The sequence below is a fragment of the Leptinotarsa decemlineata genome, unplaced genomic scaffold (genome assembly GCF_025532065.1).
Source record: "Leptinotarsa decemlineata unplaced genomic scaffold, Ldec_3_MD MMD2_tig00026354_RagTag_RagTag, whole genome shotgun sequence".
Classification (NCBI taxonomy): Eukaryota; Metazoa; Arthropoda; class Insecta; order Coleoptera; family Chrysomelidae; genus Leptinotarsa; species Leptinotarsa decemlineata.
The window spans coordinates 19,420,475-19,442,490 of record NW_027412702.1 but is presented as its reverse complement, the minus strand read 5'-3'; the positions used below and the strand labels follow the sequence as shown (position 1 = coordinate 19,442,490).

Sequence of the window (22,016 nt, the reverse complement as noted above, 5' to 3'; positions counted from 1 at the left end):
ACCAGAAGTTATTTTATTTTATAATACTACTAAATGTGGAGTCGATATTGTGGATAAAATGAGCTCCAGTTATAATGTTGCATGGAATACTAAACGATGGCCTTGAGTTGTATTTTACGGTATTTTGAACATTGCTAGCATAAATACATTCATAATTACCAGGCACAACTACCCGAATCAGAATCATAGTGAACAGAGAAGATTATTTATCAAGAATTTGAGTTTGGAGTTAATAAAAGACCATATGCAGTCCAGAGCTACTATGTCAGGTTTACATTCCTACATTCGAAATGCAATAGCTAAACATACTGGATTCGACACTGAAGAAAAACCTGACCCTCCACTCAACAAAAGAGGGCACTGCAAGTATTGCACTCGTTATTTTTGTAAATTTTGTAAAGCTTGGCTCTGTATGAGTCACATAATATTGAGTTGTGGAGAATGTGTTCAGCACCGGTCCTAAGTCCGGTACTGTCAATTCACGTCAATGCAGTTTCTGCAGTGGCGCAGTAATTTTCAATTTATATCTGTATTTATATCTGTATTCATTACTTCTTTTTATAATGGATTATTCTAACAATACAGCCAAAAAGCATGGTTTTTGCATTTGTCAGTGTTTGTTTGTGTTGATTATCAAAAGTAAATATATTGTTTCGTAAAGTTATTGAAAATACCTTAAATCAACGTACGTAAACAACTTTTGGAAAATATCCAAAAATTTGGGGTGAAAATTTGTTATATTTGAATTGGTCCTAATAGAACACCCTCGTGTATGTGTGTTAGTCTGGCTGAGGTCGTCCATCGGAGTGTTTTAATTATTCCAGAGTAAAACGCTCGATAAATCAATGCAGAGTGCTTCACACATATAAAGAAATTACCAATATTGTGAATCACCTTTCATGCAGCATATTTTAAGAACGCGTAGTTCTTTTAATAGCGACATTGAGATAAAAACACTGTAACACGAAATTGAAAAAATTATCATGTGTCAAAAATCCATTGTTTTCAAGTCAAACGGCGATAAAAATGTGGTTTTATTGTTTTTTGCAACAGGCGGTTATTTGAAATGAGCAATTGTTCTCGCTGATAAATAAAATCATTTTGAAAAACCCAGCATTAATTAATTATTTCTGCTAGGAACTATTAAATTCTGAAAAATCATGTTTTCTGATGAGATACATCTCAGATACAATTATCAGAACGTTTCTTTCAATTCTAAAAGGAAAGCACACGTATATCCAGTGAACTGATAATGGCATCATTATCAAAATTGTTGCTGTCAATAAATGAATGAAAAGCTTTTTTCTTTCCAGAAATTGAGAAAACCCCGATGCTTAAAATTATGACAACACATGAAAATGTATTGACTATCAATTTATTTTTCTGTGTAGTTTATTATTTACTGCGTGATATAAAACAATACTAACAACATGTTTCGATCTTATCATTTCTTGACTGTTCCTTGAACGACATTTTTTTGTGGAGGACTCCACTGTTTTTTGGGTTCATAACCTTCCCCAATCTGAAAAAATTGAAAATAAATCAATAGAGGCAAATTGACTTGTGTTAAAAGAAATTAGAAATATCACAGTTTAAGGTGAGATTTTCTTAGTGAATACAGTTTTAGAAAACGGAAAAGGATTGTTTTCTGAAACGTTAATTAATCACTTAAGAAAGCAAAGTATCAATATTTAATTTTATAAATTAATATTTTTCAATTCGTAGGGACAATTTATGAATACAAGTTACTGACTAATTGGACTTTCCAGTAGTTTATATCACGCAGTAACTTTTCGAAGCAAACTTTTCAGTTTTCCCTTTACTACACTTCAGCAGATTCTCTATTATTTCACTTTTGTTTGCTTCTGTATTTAGTTATGGATGACCCTCTTAGAATTTATCGTAGAATTAAAAAAGGGGAATGGAAAAGAGGATGACTACATGGTGAACAAGTTAATAGGTTTTACATCATGGATAGACTATTAGGTTTCTGTGAGAAAACATTCATTGATATCCATTTTCATTTTTCATTTTGAAAAATAGAGTATCAATACATCATATTTTTCACCCCTTTAACCCACTCATTCAAAATATACCCAATATTCATTCTCATTTTCCTTCCATCATTCTATAACACTGATTCACTTCACTCATCCCACTAAATAACAACATTGAGCAACCTTTTATGTTATCAAAAAATTTTACTTTTGTTTACATCTGGTTCTTCTTTCACCTCCTAGACAAGATCTCAAGAGAGCAATTTACTATATGAGCGATGCACTCATGACATCCCATTGAGTGTAAATTGAATCTTTTTCAATTCTGGGGTATTTCCTTATAACATTGATGCAACGGATGTAAAACTGAAGAACAAGAACATGCGTCACAATTTGAATGTTGCCAAACTTTTCCAGTTAAAGTTATTATTATTGTATTTGTTAAATTGTTTTTCGGTTAACCATTTGTAGCTCACTTACAAACTCTCAGAAGTCAAAACTTGTGCAGTTAAGGCAATTCTTATCACGGATCGAACCATCTGACTACCGTCTGTCCATTTCATAACAAAATAAATACGCACTCAGTTCATTATGAAAAAAATATTATTGCAGTGATAACTTCTTATGGGAGCGTAAACCGCTATCTGACTTCCCTTTCTCCCACGCATACGTGAGTGGAAGGCAGGCTCCTCTTCTCTCGTCAAACAGACGCTCAGTGTTTAGTGTGCGTTAGACATATACTGATGACAGTATAATAAAAATCTAACCAGCAAGCATGTAATATTCCCTTATTTTGTGAAACGTTGCTTAAAAAATATGATACTAATTTTGTGTATGAACATTATTAGTATCATTATTTACTCCTACTAAAGTAAAAATTGACGTATGGTAGCTACAATAAAAGTAAATACACAAACTTACAATATCATATTAATATACATACAATTTTAGGTAATAACCTAAGCTTCTCTCGAGTTAAACAATTTCAATATTAAATAGTTCAACTTAGATGACTTCAAGTTATCACTTCTGTAGAGCGTCCTGAGGCACACGTTTTTTTTTTTATAATTTTGTGATCTGTCTGTTTCTCCGCGGTAAATAATTTATGAAATTGATAAATCTTCGAGCGGAACCGTAATACCGTAGTTGTAAAATTCTACCATGGTGATATTTACTAAGAAATAAAATAAAGTGTCTGATGGTTTTCTAGGGGAAAATGCTTCTCAAACATTTTGCAAACATTAATAAAACTGATATTACCAAGATCAATTTGTACAATAAGTTATGAAATAATCAATTTTTCTAAATAATAATCAGGTCTCCCTCCAGAAAAATCAACGAAACCGAATAAGGAAAAGAGATAATTTTTGCAAAAAAGTAAGATTCTCATTTTCAAATGTTTTTCCATTGTGGAATTGAATATTTTTATGATAAATATGAGTATAAACTTTCTTGAAATTGTTCAAATTTTTTCTGTTTTTATTTCTAATTTATTTATCTTCAAAAAGATAATTTAAAGCTATGTCGCAACCCATGAATTCAAACCGTTCTGAACACAATTTTCATGCGATTACAGTTTCCAGTTGAATCCTATCAATAACATAATTCAGTGAATGTTCTATTAACCTTAAGTTTTATATGATTAAAATTAATAAATCTGTCAACACCGCAACCAATAACAGACCCATGTACAAGGACCTGCAAAAACAGATGGATTTATAATTGAAGCAGGATGCTTCTAATCATAACCTCAACTGTCATACCTCCTCCCCCGGCCTCTTAGTGACCATCACCCTTACAATTTAATAGGGAAAGTACTAAAGGTTACAAATTATTATGGAGCAAATTTTATAAGGCATGCATCCACGTGACTGTTCACTGAACTTTGGCGCCCTCTTGCGGAAAAACAATGTTACTCCAAAAATGCTCCAAAATGTCAGACACGGTTTCGACACTAACTTATACCCACGTATAGCAGTTAATGGAGGACAACAGTTCAAGCATCTACTATGAATTGATGTAATTTGAAATGATGAACGGTTTTCTCATTTCTGGGTTCATACATAATACACCTAGATAATTTCTCGCTTGAAAAATATCTTTGGATTGTGAGTCGGACACATTACCATTTACTACGATTCACCGTTGATGGCTGATAAATAATATATTTGTTCTTTCATTGGAATCATTGATAAAGTTCCGATGTGGCAACAGTGACAGGTAATGGGAAATCCATTTCGTAGAGTACAAAAGAAGTAAGAGAAGGAAGGGTGAAAAATGACAAACTTTCAGTTATCTTTTCATTGTTTTCAAACTACACTTCAACTAATTGAAACAATACTACTGATTTATTCAATATATCCATCATCAAATTGTCATTAAAAATCGTCTGAACAGCCAATCAGCTGCTCACTAGATAACTGAGAGAAGTGGGAGATTCTTCAAGAGAAAGTCCACCAGTGCCACGGGGGCTTTACTTTACATAATGACGAGCTAAACTGAACTTCCTTCTCATCTTCTTGCCATGGGGTTATGTATCTTCACAGTGATACCAAAATACAAACTATTGAAACACATTATTCAGATCAGAGTCTACAGCTGAAAATGTTTGCATTATTTTCCCGCAAGGAACTATTCAGAGTACTTCAGGAGAGTAACGGTTGTTCCATTGCATTCAAAATAGGAATCGGGAGATTTTGAAGAGCTCAACAAACGGTAAAATCGATATTTCTTTTATTGCGAGAGTTATTTGTAGTCGAACTTTTGCGGATTACAGATAAAGTAACGTACTGACAGACATACAACAAACTCTGTCTATCGGACGAGTTCCATATTGTTATTATTATTATATAAACATTATTTATGTTACTTATTTTTATAAATATTACATCGGTCCGTCTGTCTGCCGTCAGCAAAAGTTTGGATAAGAAAAAGTGTGGCTACCGTTCCAAATAACCTTACCTTTTGGTAAAATACTGATTTCATTCATGAAATTCATTAAAGTAAACACACTTCTTCAATTATTCCGTAAATACTTGATTTTTGATATTTCATCAACTCTGATATCTAACAATTCAAATATTTCAGTATGCGGAATATTTCACATTCCAACGATGCATCGAATAAATCCAAAATGGGGCCCATATGCCACATACATTGTTTATGTTTAAATTATGAGCTTAAAGAATTTTGAAAGCTTCATGTTTTCTTTGGTGTTAAATGTGGCACTAAATGTCTAATGTTCGTTATTGGTGTAATGGCATTCAATAGTCCAAATCTTATTTCAATCACTTTCAAACGTGAAAGCACAAGTTGTTAATGAATGCAGATAAATAAAAGAAAACCAGCTTATTAACCCACCTCTCCCCAAGGTCTCGTTTTCACAACAATAGTTTCTTCATATAATCACTTTGCATTATTGAATTGATGAATTAATAATTGTAGGCAATCAACAAGTATTTGTGAAACACCTCAAAATACAAATAATCTCTTATAACACATAATAGGTCAATAGGTCATAGTAATAGGTCATCAATTGATGTACCAAGTGCAAGTTATCCGGATAAAGCTCTTGTTGATTGAACGCAAATGTCAACTTTCTTGTCTTCGTTTTTAATTTGTAGTAGTAGTAGTAAAAAGAATGCTATAAAAAGTGTGTTTTATCATATGAGGTATTGATAGCCCCTGTGTTAGGCATCACGGAGGGTGGAAGTGGTAGAGTCGAAAATACTATAAGTGCCCCTTTACGAAAAAAAATCGGCTGCCACTTTTCGGAACGGATTTTCATTTGAATAGTTCCTTCCTCATATACCTACTTCTATTGTGGAGAAGGGATTTGTTTTGGTTTACGATTACCTTATATATAAGACCTGTTCAACTCAGGTGTACGGTTTAGTTGTAGTGGATTGTTGATCAGAGAGAACGATTGTTAAAGGTGTTCGTTATCATTGAATTGTTATTCCGGAAGTGTTTCGACCACGGTTCTTCTTTGCAGATAGGAAGTACGGCAACAAAGGTTATTTTTACTTTTATTCATTATATATAATTCAGATGGAGGGGTTCTTGGTTAAGTTATTATTAAAGACATGTGAAATGAATTGAAAAATCACTGAGAGCTGGTGTTTCATTTGAAAAAAGGTATTCATTTGTATGGGTTAAATGATATGAAAGATTTTCTACTTAAAAATGTCTATTAACTGATTGATTATTTGCTAGTCATGGACAACATAATCTGTGTTGTGTGATTTTTTCTGTCGCGTTGAAGAATATTTTCTCGATAATATTTCAATTGAAAATATATAGATTTAATCGTTGCATCAAAAAAGCACTCTCATAATATACCAGCTAATCTGTAGAATTTAGAACTTGTCTACTCTCTAATTTTTTACTCTACCTTCAATGTTGCTCTCTGTTTAACGTCTTTATTGTGAATTCTGTCAGAATAACGTTGACTTAGTGACAAAAAAGGATTTTGGTGAATCGGATCACTCCATAATTTTAGACACATTCTTCTGCGATAAAGAAGAATGTGTCTAAAATTATATAGGTTGTTTTTCTAATTAGTCAGTTTTGCTAGCCTATTAGGCTAGAGCCTAAAATTAGCCTGTCTAAAAATTCAAAATTATGAAAAAGTGAAGGATTTCGAGCAGAATACCTGTTAAACTAACGGAATCCCCTACTCTGGAAAGAAGAGCATTCAGTGCCTAAAAATAAGCTTAAACTTTCTTGTGTTTCTAAGGAGTATTTCAAAAACCAAATATCCACTCAAACCAGAACGCAAATAGGGGCAATTAATTAATAAAAAAGGCTAAAAGGGGAGATTTTTTTTTGCAAAAGAACCGTTAGGCTTTCTACTCTTCAGAATCATACAGAAAATGGATAACTTTAGAAGAAAGCAAGAAATTATTGAAATCATTAAAAACTATTTATAAAGGTATGTGAATCATCTTACAGAAGTTTCTTCTGAATACAAACTGGAAGAAAAAGCCACGTTCCACATAATAGAAGAATATTACGTACTTGATGGTTAGATTTTTATAATATTGTTATAATACAGTGTATGTCTGTCGCACATCAAACACTGAGTAATGTGGAGAGAGAGTGTTTTCACTCGCAACTTCGAAGTGCCCTTGGAAATTGAAAATTGTGTGTGTGATTTTGGTTCAATTCCAGTTTGTTTGAGGATGAATGCGCCTGATCTGCATATCATTCTAAAGAGTTTTTATCGATGTATTTATAGATATAATTTATTCCTATTTTCGGAAATTTTCCACTTTCTTTTTAAGGATGGTTAAGTAGAACAGTTTTTTCAATAGATTCGAAGATACTCCACAAATTAGCATTCATTTATTACCTATGAAAGATACTCTATGTTCAGCTGTGTCCTTGATAATATTTTCCCTGGCATTTTTTGTTGTGGTCAATTGTGGAATCTCTCAGGAATATGTCTGACGAGAGTAGTAATCTTCCCATAATTATCAGAATCTGAATCCTTGTACTGCTCGTAACTGAGATATCTAAGAATGGCAACTCTTTGACAAACTGATCATTTGTTAAAAGTCGACACATATATTCTATTTCACTTTTCTTTGTATCAGAAAGAGAAAATACATCATCTTCATATCGAATCCAGTGCATGTATGTTCAGGAACAGATTCTGTTTGAAGGGAAACAATGGGTTTTCCATTATCGTGCCATTGTCACAGATTATCTGCCCTTGACCTGTCTGTAGGAACAGTTGTTGAACTGTCTGAAAGTTTTCTGAGGGTTTGAAATAATATGAACTCTTGCTAGTTTAATATATAATTCCTAAGTTCATAATTTGAATGAACTTTACTCTCTCATTTTCTCCTCTAGTCCTGACCAAAACAACCAGTAGGTCAAAAATTAGATTGAAATTAGTCTAAACTATTTACATGATGTTTTTCATGTACTATACTCGAACCTGACTTCATTTTTTACCAAGACCGAATAGTTTTTTGTTGGTTGTGTTATGTTGAACAAACACATTCCTATAAATGAGGAGCAGTAAAAACAGTCATAAATATAATAATATGAGAGATACGGCCCTCAAAAACACATTTTCATGATTCCTTTTGAGCAACTGTTTATGACTCATGAATTTTTTTTTGTTTGATTCTATGGAGAAACTTTGGAAATTAACTGAAAATATTAGGTTCGCACAAAAAATTCACTTTATTCGTGTTTTCAACATAATTTTTCTCAACGGCAATAACAATATCATGACCTGTGCAACGAATACTTTAAAGCAGTAATGTCTTATTTGTATGTGGTCGTGATTATGCAATATCAAGATTGATTGAATTGGGAGGAGTCTGACCAATAATCTGTCTGCTGTGCCTATATTGTGTAGCACTCCTTATGGTTTTTAGAGCGCTCTCACTGTTTTATATGCATATGATTACAGAAAGTTTCTCTCCTTGGTCTATACAGGACGATTCAAGAATAAATGACAAGCTAAGATAGCACTCGTATATCTTTTCTATTTCTAGCATATCTCGAGATATTCAAAACTTTTTTGGCCCAGTTTCCCCCTAGTTTCGTGTTCCATGGTGTTTCTAAAACCAGGAAAATGCTTGACGTCAATGGAAACATTCCAAATTCGAACACATATGTTAATAGTTAACATTAAGAGTATTACTGAAATGATAATGAATCATTATCTTCGAGCGGCAAAACGGATGTTTCTAAAAATCACCAGAACGGAACTAGATGCAATTCCAGTGTTTCACAATTGTTGTACATAAAATTTAAATCACGAATATGCACACTTACAACACAATAGTTTGAAATGAAATAATCGCTGTGGTAACTATTAAATCATTTGTGAGTTCGTGACATCGGCATGGATTTTTTATAATTCTGATGATATGCATGTGACGGCAAAGTAAATGATTGTGAAAATGTGCCGAACTATACATTAATATCAAATAACACATTTTTGGGAATGTCTTTTATTGGTGAAGATTTAATATGTGGTACATATTAAATCTAATACTTATTTATTAATACTAATTTCAATGGAGTTTCCAATAATTTTCATCAAAATCGTGAAACAAACCGGCTATCAAAATTTTGGCACGGAGACGATTGAAGTACTTTTTATAACAAATATAATTGAAGAGGTTTGAAATTTGGGATACTAAAAAGGTAAATTCAGTACCTACTAACATAATTTCGTGATATATATAGATAAGTAACTGATGGACCATTAAAATTCTAGGAGAAATGTTTCAAGTTGAAGCATTATAGAATTTCTGAGGTAATTTAAAAAAATCAAGTATTATAAAAGATACTGGTATATTCCAAACGTTTCGTACATTTTTAGATCGACTCTAAAAGTGTTACGGGTTATATTTGATCAAGTAGTAACCAGCTTTGGACATATTTTGAATGATCTGACAATGTCACAGTTTTTTATTTGAAATATTTTGACGTCTTCAATCGTCATATCTTAAGTTTAAGTATTTTTTTGATAGCCCTAGCAATATAGATTTTACGGGGGGTGAATACTTGACCAAAAAATTTCCAAATGTTGGTTTCTCGATAAATTTTTTCCCAGTAATCTGCCAAACCCTGGTAAAACCAATTCACATGATATTCAATATTTCCTTAAAATCTTCGATCTTTCCAGATTATTGGAAAAACAGTTTGGATCACATAATGATATAAAAAATTATCGAGCAGTCTGTAATCAATCAGAATTACCCACATTGTTAAACAGCCTAATTACAAAAAAACCTTACATGGAATTGTAGACATTAAATCATTAGTCAACAATATGGATTCAGTAGTTATAGATCTACCAGCACAAATCTGCTAATTTATCAAAACTGTATACTTAACGCCTTCGAAAATAGACACCAGGTGGATTCTGTTTACACAGATTTTTCAAACCGACCGAGTAAACAACAATTTGTTGTTGCATAAACTAAACGCTTTGGGTATTCAAGAAAACATTCTGAAATGGATTGAAAATTATCTAGCCTGCAGAGTACAATTTGTAAAATATGGTAACTCAGTATCTCCCTCAATCACAGTTTCATCGGTTGTACCACAGGGTTCTCATTTAGGGCCATTGCTTTTCAACCTATTTGTCAATGACTTAAAAGATGTTATTCTCAATAGTGAATTTCTCTTGTTTACTGATGACCTGAAGATGTTTAAAGTTATTCATGACTCAACTGATACAAAATTATTACAGGACGATTTATCTAACTTTGTTCGCTGGTATGACTGCAATAAATTGACTGCAATCAAAAATAGACAAAAAATTTTACTTTTTTCCGAAACAAAAATCCCATTAACTGGCCATATAAAATCAATCAATCAGAACTGAAAACAACAAACACAATCAGAGATTTTGGAATCACTCTCGACCCAAAAATGTCATTCAAACCCCTTATTGCAAATATTACTTCTAAAGCGCTAAAAATGTTAGGTTTTATTGTTAGATCTGCAAATGAATTATCTCTCACTTCATTAAAAATCATATATTGTTCAATTGTTAGATCAGTAATCGAATACAATTCCACAATTTGGTGCCCTTCATATCATGTGGATATTGATATGCTTGAAAGTGTTCAAAATAAGTTTTTAAGGTACTCTTCAAATAAACTGGGATATCATATTGGTGAATATGACTAAAATTATATTGGACATTCTTAACTTGAATACTCTGGCTCATAGAAGATTAGAAGCAGATCTTACACTAATTCATAAAATAGTCAATGGTAGCATCAATTCCCCGGAACTTGTCGAACTTATAACTTTAAATGTGAATCCAAGGAGAACAAGAAATTTGGAAATCTTCAAAGTACCCTTTTGTCGCACCAACTATGGCCGGAATGAATCTGAGAATTTTGAGACTTGCAAATACATTCAATGTAGATTTAGAATTTTTCAATTATTCTTTGGAAACATTTAAAAAGACTGTGAAAAGATTATAATTCATTATTTTTACGATTTTTTAAATTTTTTTTATATATTCTTCCCTCAAACCTAGCTTAGATTACTGTTAAATACAGCAGATCACCAAGATGAAACAATCTCACTTGAGTGCAAGGAATTTCTCCACCTTGAAGTTGAGATTATGGCATTTATTATCTCCTGTAGATACTATTTATTTTAAACTATATTTCAATTCATATTTTCAAATTGACGATTTGAAAAACTGACGAAAAAGCAACTTCGTTGCTTTTTCGTCAGTTTTCAAGTTCGTCAAGTTTTGTCAAGTTTTCGTCAGTTCGTCAAGATTTGAAAAACTGACGAAAAAGCAACTTCGTTGCTTTATGTATGTTTGTATGTTTCTTTGTTTGTAACTCTTCTTTCCCGTTTGAATGCTCAGGATCTGTATTTGAAAGAATTATCGACATTATTGCTTGATCTATTCGCGGGCAGATGGCGCTACGTAGCCTCCTTGATATAATTGGAACTCACTTTACATGTGTTTCTTCATTTGAAAAAATATTTTTTTTAATAACACGATGGGCCTGCTGCCTTATTCTTAATCCTCCTTTGCGCTCATGCTGCCTTCCTTGGGCTTGGTAGCTGATTTTCAGGCTCCCTCTCCGGAATCGGAAAATATCAATGGTCATTTTTCTAAACAATATACGACTGATTGATCCCAAAGTTTAGATAAAATAAATATAGTTTAAAAAGACTAAAAAAACACGCTTGTATAGCATACGAAACTAAAAAATGAATATAGTTTAAAACTAAAAAACGCGCTTTTAAAGAACATCAAACTAAAATGTTAAAAATATTTTTTTAAATAAGCTTGAAACAAAAACGAACGAAAAATACTAATATTATTGTGAAAAAAGCGTGGGTGCTTTGTGTCATATTTTTTGTATATCAAGTTATTGTTTCAAGCTTATTTAAAAAAACATTTTTTTAACTTTTTAGTTCTATGTTCTTTAAAAGCGTGTTTTTTAGTTTTTTAAACTATATTTTTGGAGACCGAACTTCTCCAAATCACCAGCAATAAACATTGTCAAACAAACAACAAACAAATCAATCTGTAAGTTGATTAATTGGTTCTACCCAGTAACCTAGTTCAGAGAATGATAATAAGAGATACTGACAATGAAACCACACTATATCCCAATCCCACAAACAAATCAATCAAAAATAAATCCTGAGTGACAAACCTTGTAGTAGATATGCAAATTAGATTATATTTATTCGGAGGTTTCTGACACGAAGTAGTATTCATAGGGAATTTTATTCATCATATCTTTTTCATTCAGTTCACGATAGATGATATCATCAAGCATGTCATTAGTTTAACATATACTAATTATGATCGTATAATAAATGAAAATTGATTAATTTTTTAGTCATTTGTGATCACGCTATATGTCAATGGCCACCTTACGATTTTTCGGTGGTTTAATGGATAATTCTTGTTATACTTGTCTGGTCTTTCGAAAAAAATAACGTTTTGTATATAGATTCACAACTGCTTCCGCAATGAACGCATGCATTATTCAAATGGTGGAAATTTTCAAAGAGGTGAGGAAATCATTGTTTCTAATTTGTTCAAAGTTTTCTATACAAAATTTGAGAGACTTCCGGATCATTGACAGTTGATTAGCTCTAATTAGGTCCTGAAATTCAATGGAATATTCACGTTAAGAAGAGAATGATGTCACAAGATGAAAAGTTACGGCGTTGCCACCATGTGCACTATTTCAAACTTTCATTTTTTTTTGTACTGTTGATTTGTTTTATTGCTATTAACCTTACTTACTATTACTTAGTTGAGATACAATTAGAGTAACACTTCTCTTTTTTTTCATAATAAGTAATGAAAAATAAAATATTTTATTTAAATTCGTTTAATTGTATATATTTTTTAAATACAAATCGTCATAATCATTGTCATAATCATCATCGGAATCGAAATTTATTATGAGGCTTAACATCTTTCCTGTCAAATCCAACTTCTCTACCCCTGTATAACTTTATGTTTTGTTTGGTATGTCGAATAGTTTCAGCCCATACATCAGGTGTAGCTTTGTCTAAAGCTTCTTTCCATATAGCCCGGGATTTGTCAGCTGAAGTGCCATCTCTTCCCACATTATCCCTATAAAAATTTTTTGTTAATCCCCAAATATATTCGATGGGATGAAACATGCAGTGAAACGGTGGAAGACTAAGCACTTGATGTCCATATTTTTCTGCAAGCTTCATATATGGTTTATTCCTACAACGTAAATTTATAATGTATTGATTCAGCTTTAATAACAATTTCATTTACTTTGCAACTAATTCCACCAATTGTGGTTTGGGAAAAGTATTTTCGAAGGGAATGTTATTGTTTAATAACCATTCTTGGATATCAGCTTTCTTCGATGCTGTTGTTGGGGCTTTATTAATAATAGTGCTGTGATAACTTGCATTATCCATGACTATAACTGAAGGCTATTCTAAATTTATTAATAATTGGTATTCAAACCAATGCAGAAAATTTTGTTGGTCATTTCACCGTGGTAATCACAATTCTTTGTTTTTTAACAAATAATTAGGTCTGCACAGGAATAAACCTGGTACTTCATTCAACATGAAGTACAGTATATCTTGAAATTAAAAAAATCAGCAACTGTATTTTGTTTTCATTTTATGGTTGTATTCACCTTGCACCACCAACCTTAGTCTTTTTGACACTTCTTGCGTTGTAATTTTGCCAGGATCGCCCAATGGTACCATCTTTGAATACCCAAGTTTCATCCAAGAATACAAATTGGCGTGAACCCTCTTTCTTGAATGTAAAAAGTGTATACGTTTCATTGCAATATTAGGCAGCTCCATCAAACTATGACGTGGATCATTTTTTATGTTCCATAAAGTTGTCTAACAACATTTGAAAAGATCGCGTTCTTTCAGTTTATTTTTCAAAGTTTCGAAATGATATGTTTTCCTGAAATTATTGTTGTCAAATATTGAATATTGAGTAAATCAATACTTAACTTCAAGGCATCTGCAACCCTCTGGAATCAATAATCAACAAATATTTAATATAACCCAACATTTATATATTTCCTGTATAATTTTTGTTTAGTTTTTATAGATGTAGGATAGGTAATTGATACATTTAATATAACTTAGGTCTCTAACAGCAGTTAGTGGAAGTAAAGGTCCTTCATTCTCACCTTCTCTTTCAAAGTAGTCTATTAAAGACGCCGCTATTTTTATTAACTTCAGGTACAATATAAAATATAGAATATAGACATAGTAAAAACAAGTTAAGTTAATAAACTAAGAAGTCACATAAACTGTTTCCAGTTTGTGTGTGACTGCGAAAATTACAATAAAAGTTAAAATCACTTAAAGAAAACTAATAAAATAATAAAAATACAACATTCATATTCAACCCTAGATATATCCTTATTTACACTTACATTAGCTAAAATACATATATACACATATATACATATAATATATATATATATATATATATATATATATATATATATATATATATATATATATATATATATATATATATATATGTATGTGTATATGTGTATACATACATACACATATACACATACATACGGTCAGTTTGTTTTTCGATTTAAAGATATATTTATATAATAACGGAGCACTATTTGAGGTTAATAACTATATATGTATAGACACAGAAATATTATCAATACACTATTTTATGTATCTCTGTACGTGGCAAACTAGTAAGGTAGTCATTTAATCGTTTTTTTAAATTCATTTTGGTTTTTTGAACCATTGGGTAGCGAATTAAAAAATTTGAGGCTGAGGTAGCTGTCCTACAACTTTGTTCATAAACGGCATTTTGAAGTTAAGTTGTTTTGTTCGAGTGTTGTATTCGTGTTCTATCCTGGGGTGTTTTTGTTTTGATTTGAAGCATTTTATATTAGTAAACAGAAAGAAGAGCTGCACGGGATCAAATATATTTGTTTCGTGATAAAGAACATCTGTTGGGTGATTCCTCTTTTTTTTGAAAACTATTTTAAGGATTCTTTTTTGTGTTATTATCAGTTTATTCATAGTAGTCTTTCCAGCTGATCCCCATGAAACTATTTCAACAATTCTTTAGGCTTATTGAATATGCGCTGATCTTATCAAAAGAAATGATTAGTTCTGAAAAGAGAGATTGACAGTTTTCGAGTTTTTTTCGATTCGGCAACGTCTGATATTTTACTGTCAGTTGAGCAACTTACAAAATAAAATTTTACTAGTTTTATTGCTATTGAACGCATTTCATTGGGAATTTAAACGTAGTTATGTCGGATATCAAAAATTACCAAAAATGATGTCATTCTCTTCCTAACGTGAATATCCTTATAACAAATGTTTCATGTTAGTACTGTTTTTTCAGAAAAATTTTTTTGGCTTTCTACATCTCCATTATCAAAAAAAATGTCGGGAACTTCTAGAAAAAGGAAAACAAAAATAAGTATAATGAAAATTTGGAAGAAAAACCCTTTTGAAACAATTACTTGCGTATGAATATGGAATAATTTTTCTTTTTCATTCGCACTCCAAACATTTGTGTTAGAATTGAAACAGATTTTACTCATATGAACGCTACACAACACAATATGATCATTCGATTAATACATTCGAATAGCGATGTTTTTTTTATTTTATATGTTGGTCCATTAGTCTCGAACATATGTTCATAGTTTGAGCTGATTAGCATGTTTAGTTTGTTGGTGATATAGCTAAAGTTAGAAGTGTTTTGCGTGCTCAGCCATTTTCTGCTATCGAAAAAGTGAGTCAAAAAATTTGCAACAGATTTTGTGTAAAAAATGGAATAAAGTGCTCAAAAACATTTGAAATGTTTTTCGATTTCCGTAGCGTAGTGCATCAGAAGTTTTTGCCACATGGTCGTATGTACAATAAGTAGTCTTATCTTGAAGTTATGCGCCGCTTGCGAGAAGCAATACGAAGGAAAAGTCCAGTATCGTGGAAAAACAATTCATGGCTTTCGCATCACGATAATGCACTTGCAATGACGAATGATCATTGCTTGTTCGCAATCTTTTAGCCAAAACCAGCACCAATACGGTGCCGCAGCCACCGTACTCATCAGATTTGACCCGCTCCGACTTTTTCCTGTTTCCAAGATTGAAAAGACTCATGAAGGGATGGCGTTCTGCGACGATTGGTGAGATAGCTAAGAGTTAGAAGTGTTTTGCGTGTTCAGCGATTTTGTGCTATTGAAAAAGTGAGTCAAAAAATTTGCAACAAATTGTGTGTAAAAAATGTGTAGTGCATCAGTGCGTAGTGCATCAGAAGTTTTTGCCACATGGTCGTATGCACAATAAGTAGTCTTATCTTGAAGTTATGCGCCGCTTGCGAGAAGCAATACGAAGAAAAAGTCCAGTATCGTGGAAAAACAATTCATGGCTTTCGCATCACGATAGTGCACTTACAATTACGAATGATCATTGCTTGTTCGCAATCTTTTAGCCAAAACCAGCATCAGTACGATGCTGCAGCCACCGTACTCATCAGATTTGACCCGCTCCGACTTTTTCCTGTTCCCAAGATTGAAGAGACTCATGAAGGGAAAAACCAAATCGCTGGCAAATAGAAATTGATGAATAAATAAATAATTTTTAATAAGAATGAAAATTCACCTTATTTTTTGAACATACAGCGTATATCAAAATCCCCAAATGACCATTTCTAGTTAACTCGCTGATTGCTAATTTGTTACTTATATTCGTCCGTGTATAATTACTGGTGCTTAGTCATGAAATAAACCAGTAGAAATATCCAATTCACATTAGGAAAAATTATCGTTTCATTTACTCGAAGTGCTAGGTGCGTTTAATAATAATGATCATCACAAACAAGGTATTACAAAAAAATTCAGCCAGGATGTTCATACAAGACTAAAAAAATATTGTTTTTTTCAATATTGATTTTGTAATCTTTCCTGGCTGTGATGAGACCTTCAGAAGTGTTTACTTTAACAATTAACTCACGAAAACTTGAATTTTAAGTCTTGATATGAGTAATTGAATATATGATTTGACTGATTTAAAAAATACTTCATAGGGAAATCGAAGACTTTCACTTCTTATTTTTACTAAAGTCTTCAACTTGTCTTTTTTTGTACATTACTTATCGTGATACTCGGATCAGCCATTTTTTATGAAAATATTTTTATTTCCTTTGAAAATGAAAAAGAAAGTATTGGCCAAAGGTTAAATGGGTTCTCCAAAAGTAAGAGTTTCAAAACTAACATTAAGTTGACCTTCACTTTCGAAGTGTGTGTCAGATCATCTGCTCGTAATAACAAAGTCGGATCCTTCATTGCAAATTGCAATATTCCATCATTGAAAATCCCATGTCGTTGTTATAGGCCGGTAGCAAATAGTAAAATATCGGTGCTCCATAAGGACTGAATTCTTGTTGAAATGTCTGTGAATCCATAATTTTTTAAATGTTGTTAATTAAATTAATTGAGATAACAAAAGTGATTTATTTCCAACAGGAGTACCCAGTTACAGGAAATGCTATTATTACAGAGTATATATGAAATAAATATAAAAAATAATGGAATATGTATAAAAGTAAATGCTAAAACATAATCTAACCTTGGCCATACATAAACAAGCTGACTGTTTAGCCGTCGATGACATCGTAGCGCAGCCTTTCTGCTTATGCTTCGGGCATCGGAAGCGTCCAACACCCGGGTCTTGCTCGATGACACTCATGACACACCTATGGCTGCTGCACTTTTTCGTAGAACAAAAAAGACCTTGCTGTTGAGCCCATGTGATACCGTCCATCGGTGTCTTCGGAAAAGAATTCAAATTCCAAAGTGACGACTAGAGAACATGTAGCGTCGCAACGCTGATACAGCGTTCTCCGACTTTTTTATTTGACCTTTCCGGGCGCTAGGGGTCATGTCAATCGACTCAAATTCAAAAGTTATGTCGATTCATATACAAGGTAGCCACCTAGCGGGGTAGGCTAAGACGAATGTTAGCCAAAAATAGTGTCATTGTATCTAACAAATACGTTTTTTTATGATAAAAAAACTTCCACTCTGAAAAACCCTTTTGGTTCCCGGACTATCACGAGAAAGTTTTTTCCTGCAATGTGGGTCATGTTCGAACTTTCTCTGCATTGGTATCAGTACGCGGCACATACTCCGTCGGTAGACAGCAAAGCCTGACAGTGTTTATTTTACAGATAAAATGAAGATAACCTTTGTGCTAGCAGTGGTGGTTGCAGTATTTCTGAAAGAATCCAACCAGCAGTGTTTTCCACCGTTCGCGGGAAACCAACCCAATAAAAATGCGCATGCAAATCTCTATGCCGGGCAGCAGGAATTCTCTCTGGCCCTTCTTAACGCCATCAACAAATTGATGCCCAATGAAAATTTGTTTTTCTCGCCGTATTCCACTTACCATGCGCTGTTGATCGCCTACTTCTTGTCCGGGGGCCAAACAGAGACCTACCTGAAGAAGGTCCTGCGACTAAAGGATGATTTGGTAAGTGATTTTTACTGTAAACTATTTTCAATATTCATCATTTCATATTTTGACTGCAATAATAATATACATGTTCTTTATAACAAGAAGTACAGCTTCTTGTTTTATTATTATATTGTATTATATTATTATATTGTTATATTAACCATTTGTAGCCAAGCACAGCTTGGCTACGAATGGTTAATCAAGAATCTGAATCTGGTGTTTTTGTGAATAGATGAATTGATAATATTTCAATAATAAAAATAAAAACCGACAGAAGTGATAACTTAAACTGATCTAAAATGAAGTATTTGATATTGAAATTGTTTAATTCGAGAAAAGCTTAGGTATTTACTCAAGTTTTATGTATATTAATATGATACTTTAAGGAAAGGTTATTTATTAACAAAATCTTTCATTGATTATGTTGTGTATGTACATATATTACAGCTATCATAAGCCAAGTGTTTCTTTTGTAGGATTAAATAATGATATTAATAATGTACATACACAAAATTACTATCATCATTTTTGAGCTACGTATCACATAATTAAAAAATACTACGTGTTTACTGTTTAGATTTTTATAATAAACATAAACACTATGTATATACAGTGCATTTCATTTAAAACGAACCACCCTGAATAATTTTCGGTACAATGATTTGCAGGAGAAATAAAAAACACGTCAACCATAGTATACAGGGGGAACTATTTTGACATATTCACATTTGATGTTACTTCCCCTATCGCACCCCCAGAGCATGTTATATTTTTTTTTAACGGATCACCCTATATTGTTCCGCATTATTAGATGCTCCATGATGAGCAGACTTCAACAAAGTATAAAATATGTGGTTTGAAGCTTATGATTCGGGAGCTACAAATTATTTCATTTGAAATCGAGCCACCCTGAACTTTTGGAACAATGATTTTAAGAAAAAAAAAACCTTAACAATATCATACAGGAAGGCACATTTCGACATATTCACATTTGATCTATGTTTCCCTATCGAATCCCAGAGCATGTTACCATTTTTTTTAAATTGACCAATTGTTTTGCAGTACCAGATGTTCCATGATAAATATATTTCAACAAAGTAGAGTACATTATGGTCTGAGGCTCATAGTTTGGAAGCTAAAAATTATTTGAGTCCAAAACGGGCCACCTTGAATGAACTTCTATAAAATCTGTTTCCTTGGTTTCATAGGTGTTTTTGAGAAGTATACTTCAAAAAATTCTTATTTTGCCTAGTTGAGTTTGAATTCGATATTCTTTTCATTTTGTATTTGTCTCATTCTACAATAACGATTACCTACCAGGTGAGGTTACAATTGGAGTTTCTGTTTTTGTCAATTCTTGAAAAGCAATGGTTTATACGCTTCGAGAACGGATTGAAAAAGTGAGTTTGTACTACCAGAATGGAAATAGTTCTAGAGCTGCTGCACGTATGTTCAATGATAATCATCCAGGAAGAAAATGTACGACACAAATACGTTTCGGAATTATTGAACAAATTTATGGAAACTAGATATGTTAACAATAAAAAGCATAACCGTTCAGGAGTTGTCAACGATGAAGCTATTTGTACTGCAGTTTTAGGGCACGTTGGACTAATGGAAAATTCGCAATCTCTTACTAAGTTATCTCGAGAATCAGGAATGTTTTCAAATGTTTTCAGGATCCTTAATTAGTACAAATTTCATCCATATAAGATTAGACTAGTTCTTGAATTGAACGTGGATCTTAGTAAGATATGTCTCGACTTCAGTTCAAAGCAGCACCATGTGGCCTAGGGAGAAATAGCAGGTTTTTATTCAAAGAGTTGAGATGGAAAGATAATACGTCAGAGGAAGTCTAATATCTAGGAGTATCACTAGATTGAAAGCTGGCCTGGAACCAGCATTTGAAAAGATTAAAAAGAAAGGCGAAAATAGGCAGAGCACTCACGTAAGTACAAATAGGCTAGAACCAAATATCATGATGTATTAGCTATACACCGTGATGGTTGAACCCAAGGTAACCTATGTATGTATAGTATGTTGACCAAAGATGATACAAACGATCACGATTGATATTCTTATTAGGATGCAAAGGTTGCTCGCTTGAGAATAACGAAAGCAAGAAAAACTAGACCAATAACAGCGTTGGAAAAATTCGAATCTTCTCTTCTTACTTCTTATCATAATAAGATCATGCCAATTCAGATCAGAAAATTCACCTAGCTACAAAGTATCTGGCTTGCAATATGGTGGGGAAAGAACATCCACATCCACATGACACCCAGATACATGTTCGACACAATCTTTGTGGTTGAAGTTATAAACCGCGTAGAATTGTGAATGAACAGTCATCCCGAGAATATGGGACAAGAGCTGGAATTTACTGTACGGGGAGTAATTCACACTTCTGCTACCTGATGAGTTAAAATTTTCACACGCAATTAAGGTGAACTTACAGCATTGATGAACTCAAGATTGACATCCAAACTGGCATATGAATGTCGTGAAGAACGGAGAAAACTCGCGGACGGATTGACTTCTATAACGGGTACCAGGACAGCCAGGAATCACATGCAACGAAAAAACTGGTAACTGTGCTAGACATGCAGCAACTCCATATATGGACTCCAAACCACACATGAGAGTATCAAAACCTTTGGTAGAGACCAGAGCGATATTCCAGAGAATATACTCGAAAAAACACACGGAAAAATCTTTATTTAAGGACCGTGCGATAAAAGAAGTGAAAACCTACTTTGAGAAAGCAAGTTGGAACTGGTCTTAGGAAAAAGATGTACGAAGAGACGCATGGGACTGCAGCGTTTTCCACAGATTTGAAAATATATAGAAGTCAGACGGCTCCCTAGTGCAGGGGTCGGCAAGTAGTCTTAGGTGGGGTCCAGAAAAAAACAACTGATCAAAATCAAGTGCTACCTATATATTATTTTTGTTTCAAATCAAATTCTGAATTATAAAATACAAGACCTAAAATTAATGTGAGAAATTACACCGACGGTCTTGAGCCAGTTTTTTATAGTTTGGTTCTCGATAGGAACAGCAAATTAGAAGTGTGTTTTCTAGGTGGGCGTCCGTTAATCTCGAACGATATTTGTTTTTCACATGTTTGTTGAGTCAAACATAGTGGCCAAATTTATAGCTAGTTGCTTGCAATTTTCATATTTTTCTGGAACATGTTTGGTCCAGTTTATATATTTCCGTTTTATATATTAGCAAAGGCAGATCTTCTTGCAAATCAATTATCTCTTTGAAGTGATGCCTTTGGCAGCCACATCTGTCCATTCTGCTGCTACATCAACTTCAAATGACGATTTAAGAAACGGAGATAGCTTGCCCATCTCTGCAAAGTCTTGGACTCTTGTAGCAAATTCGTTCCTAAGATCGGCCAGAAATTTTACAAACACTGCAATGTTTTCTTTAGAGCTCTTTTTATATTAAAAAATTATCGGAATATGAATAAATTCTTGTCTTGCAATATCTTTTTCAAAGATATCTAGCT

General features: G+C 32.8%; 1 protein-coding gene across 2 annotated transcripts in view; it reads left to right on the top strand.

The window, feature by feature from the left end:
• Nucleotides 1-5,856: 5,856 nt before the first annotated feature.
• LOC111504829 (serine protease inhibitor 88Ea) overlaps nucleotides 5,857-22,016 on the top strand; it is a 32,581-nt gene continuing 16,421 nt past the window's right edge. For both annotated transcript variants that reach the window (XM_023159536.2, XM_023159535.2), the window contains exons 1-2: nucleotides 5,857-6,012; nucleotides 18,213-18,514. In XM_023159536.2, the coding sequence (XP_023015304.1) occupies nucleotides 18,218-18,514 (297 nt within the window). In that variant the 5' untranslated portion in view covers nucleotides 5,857-6,012; nucleotides 18,213-18,217. The remainder of the gene's footprint in view (nucleotides 6,013-18,212; nucleotides 18,515-22,016) is intronic.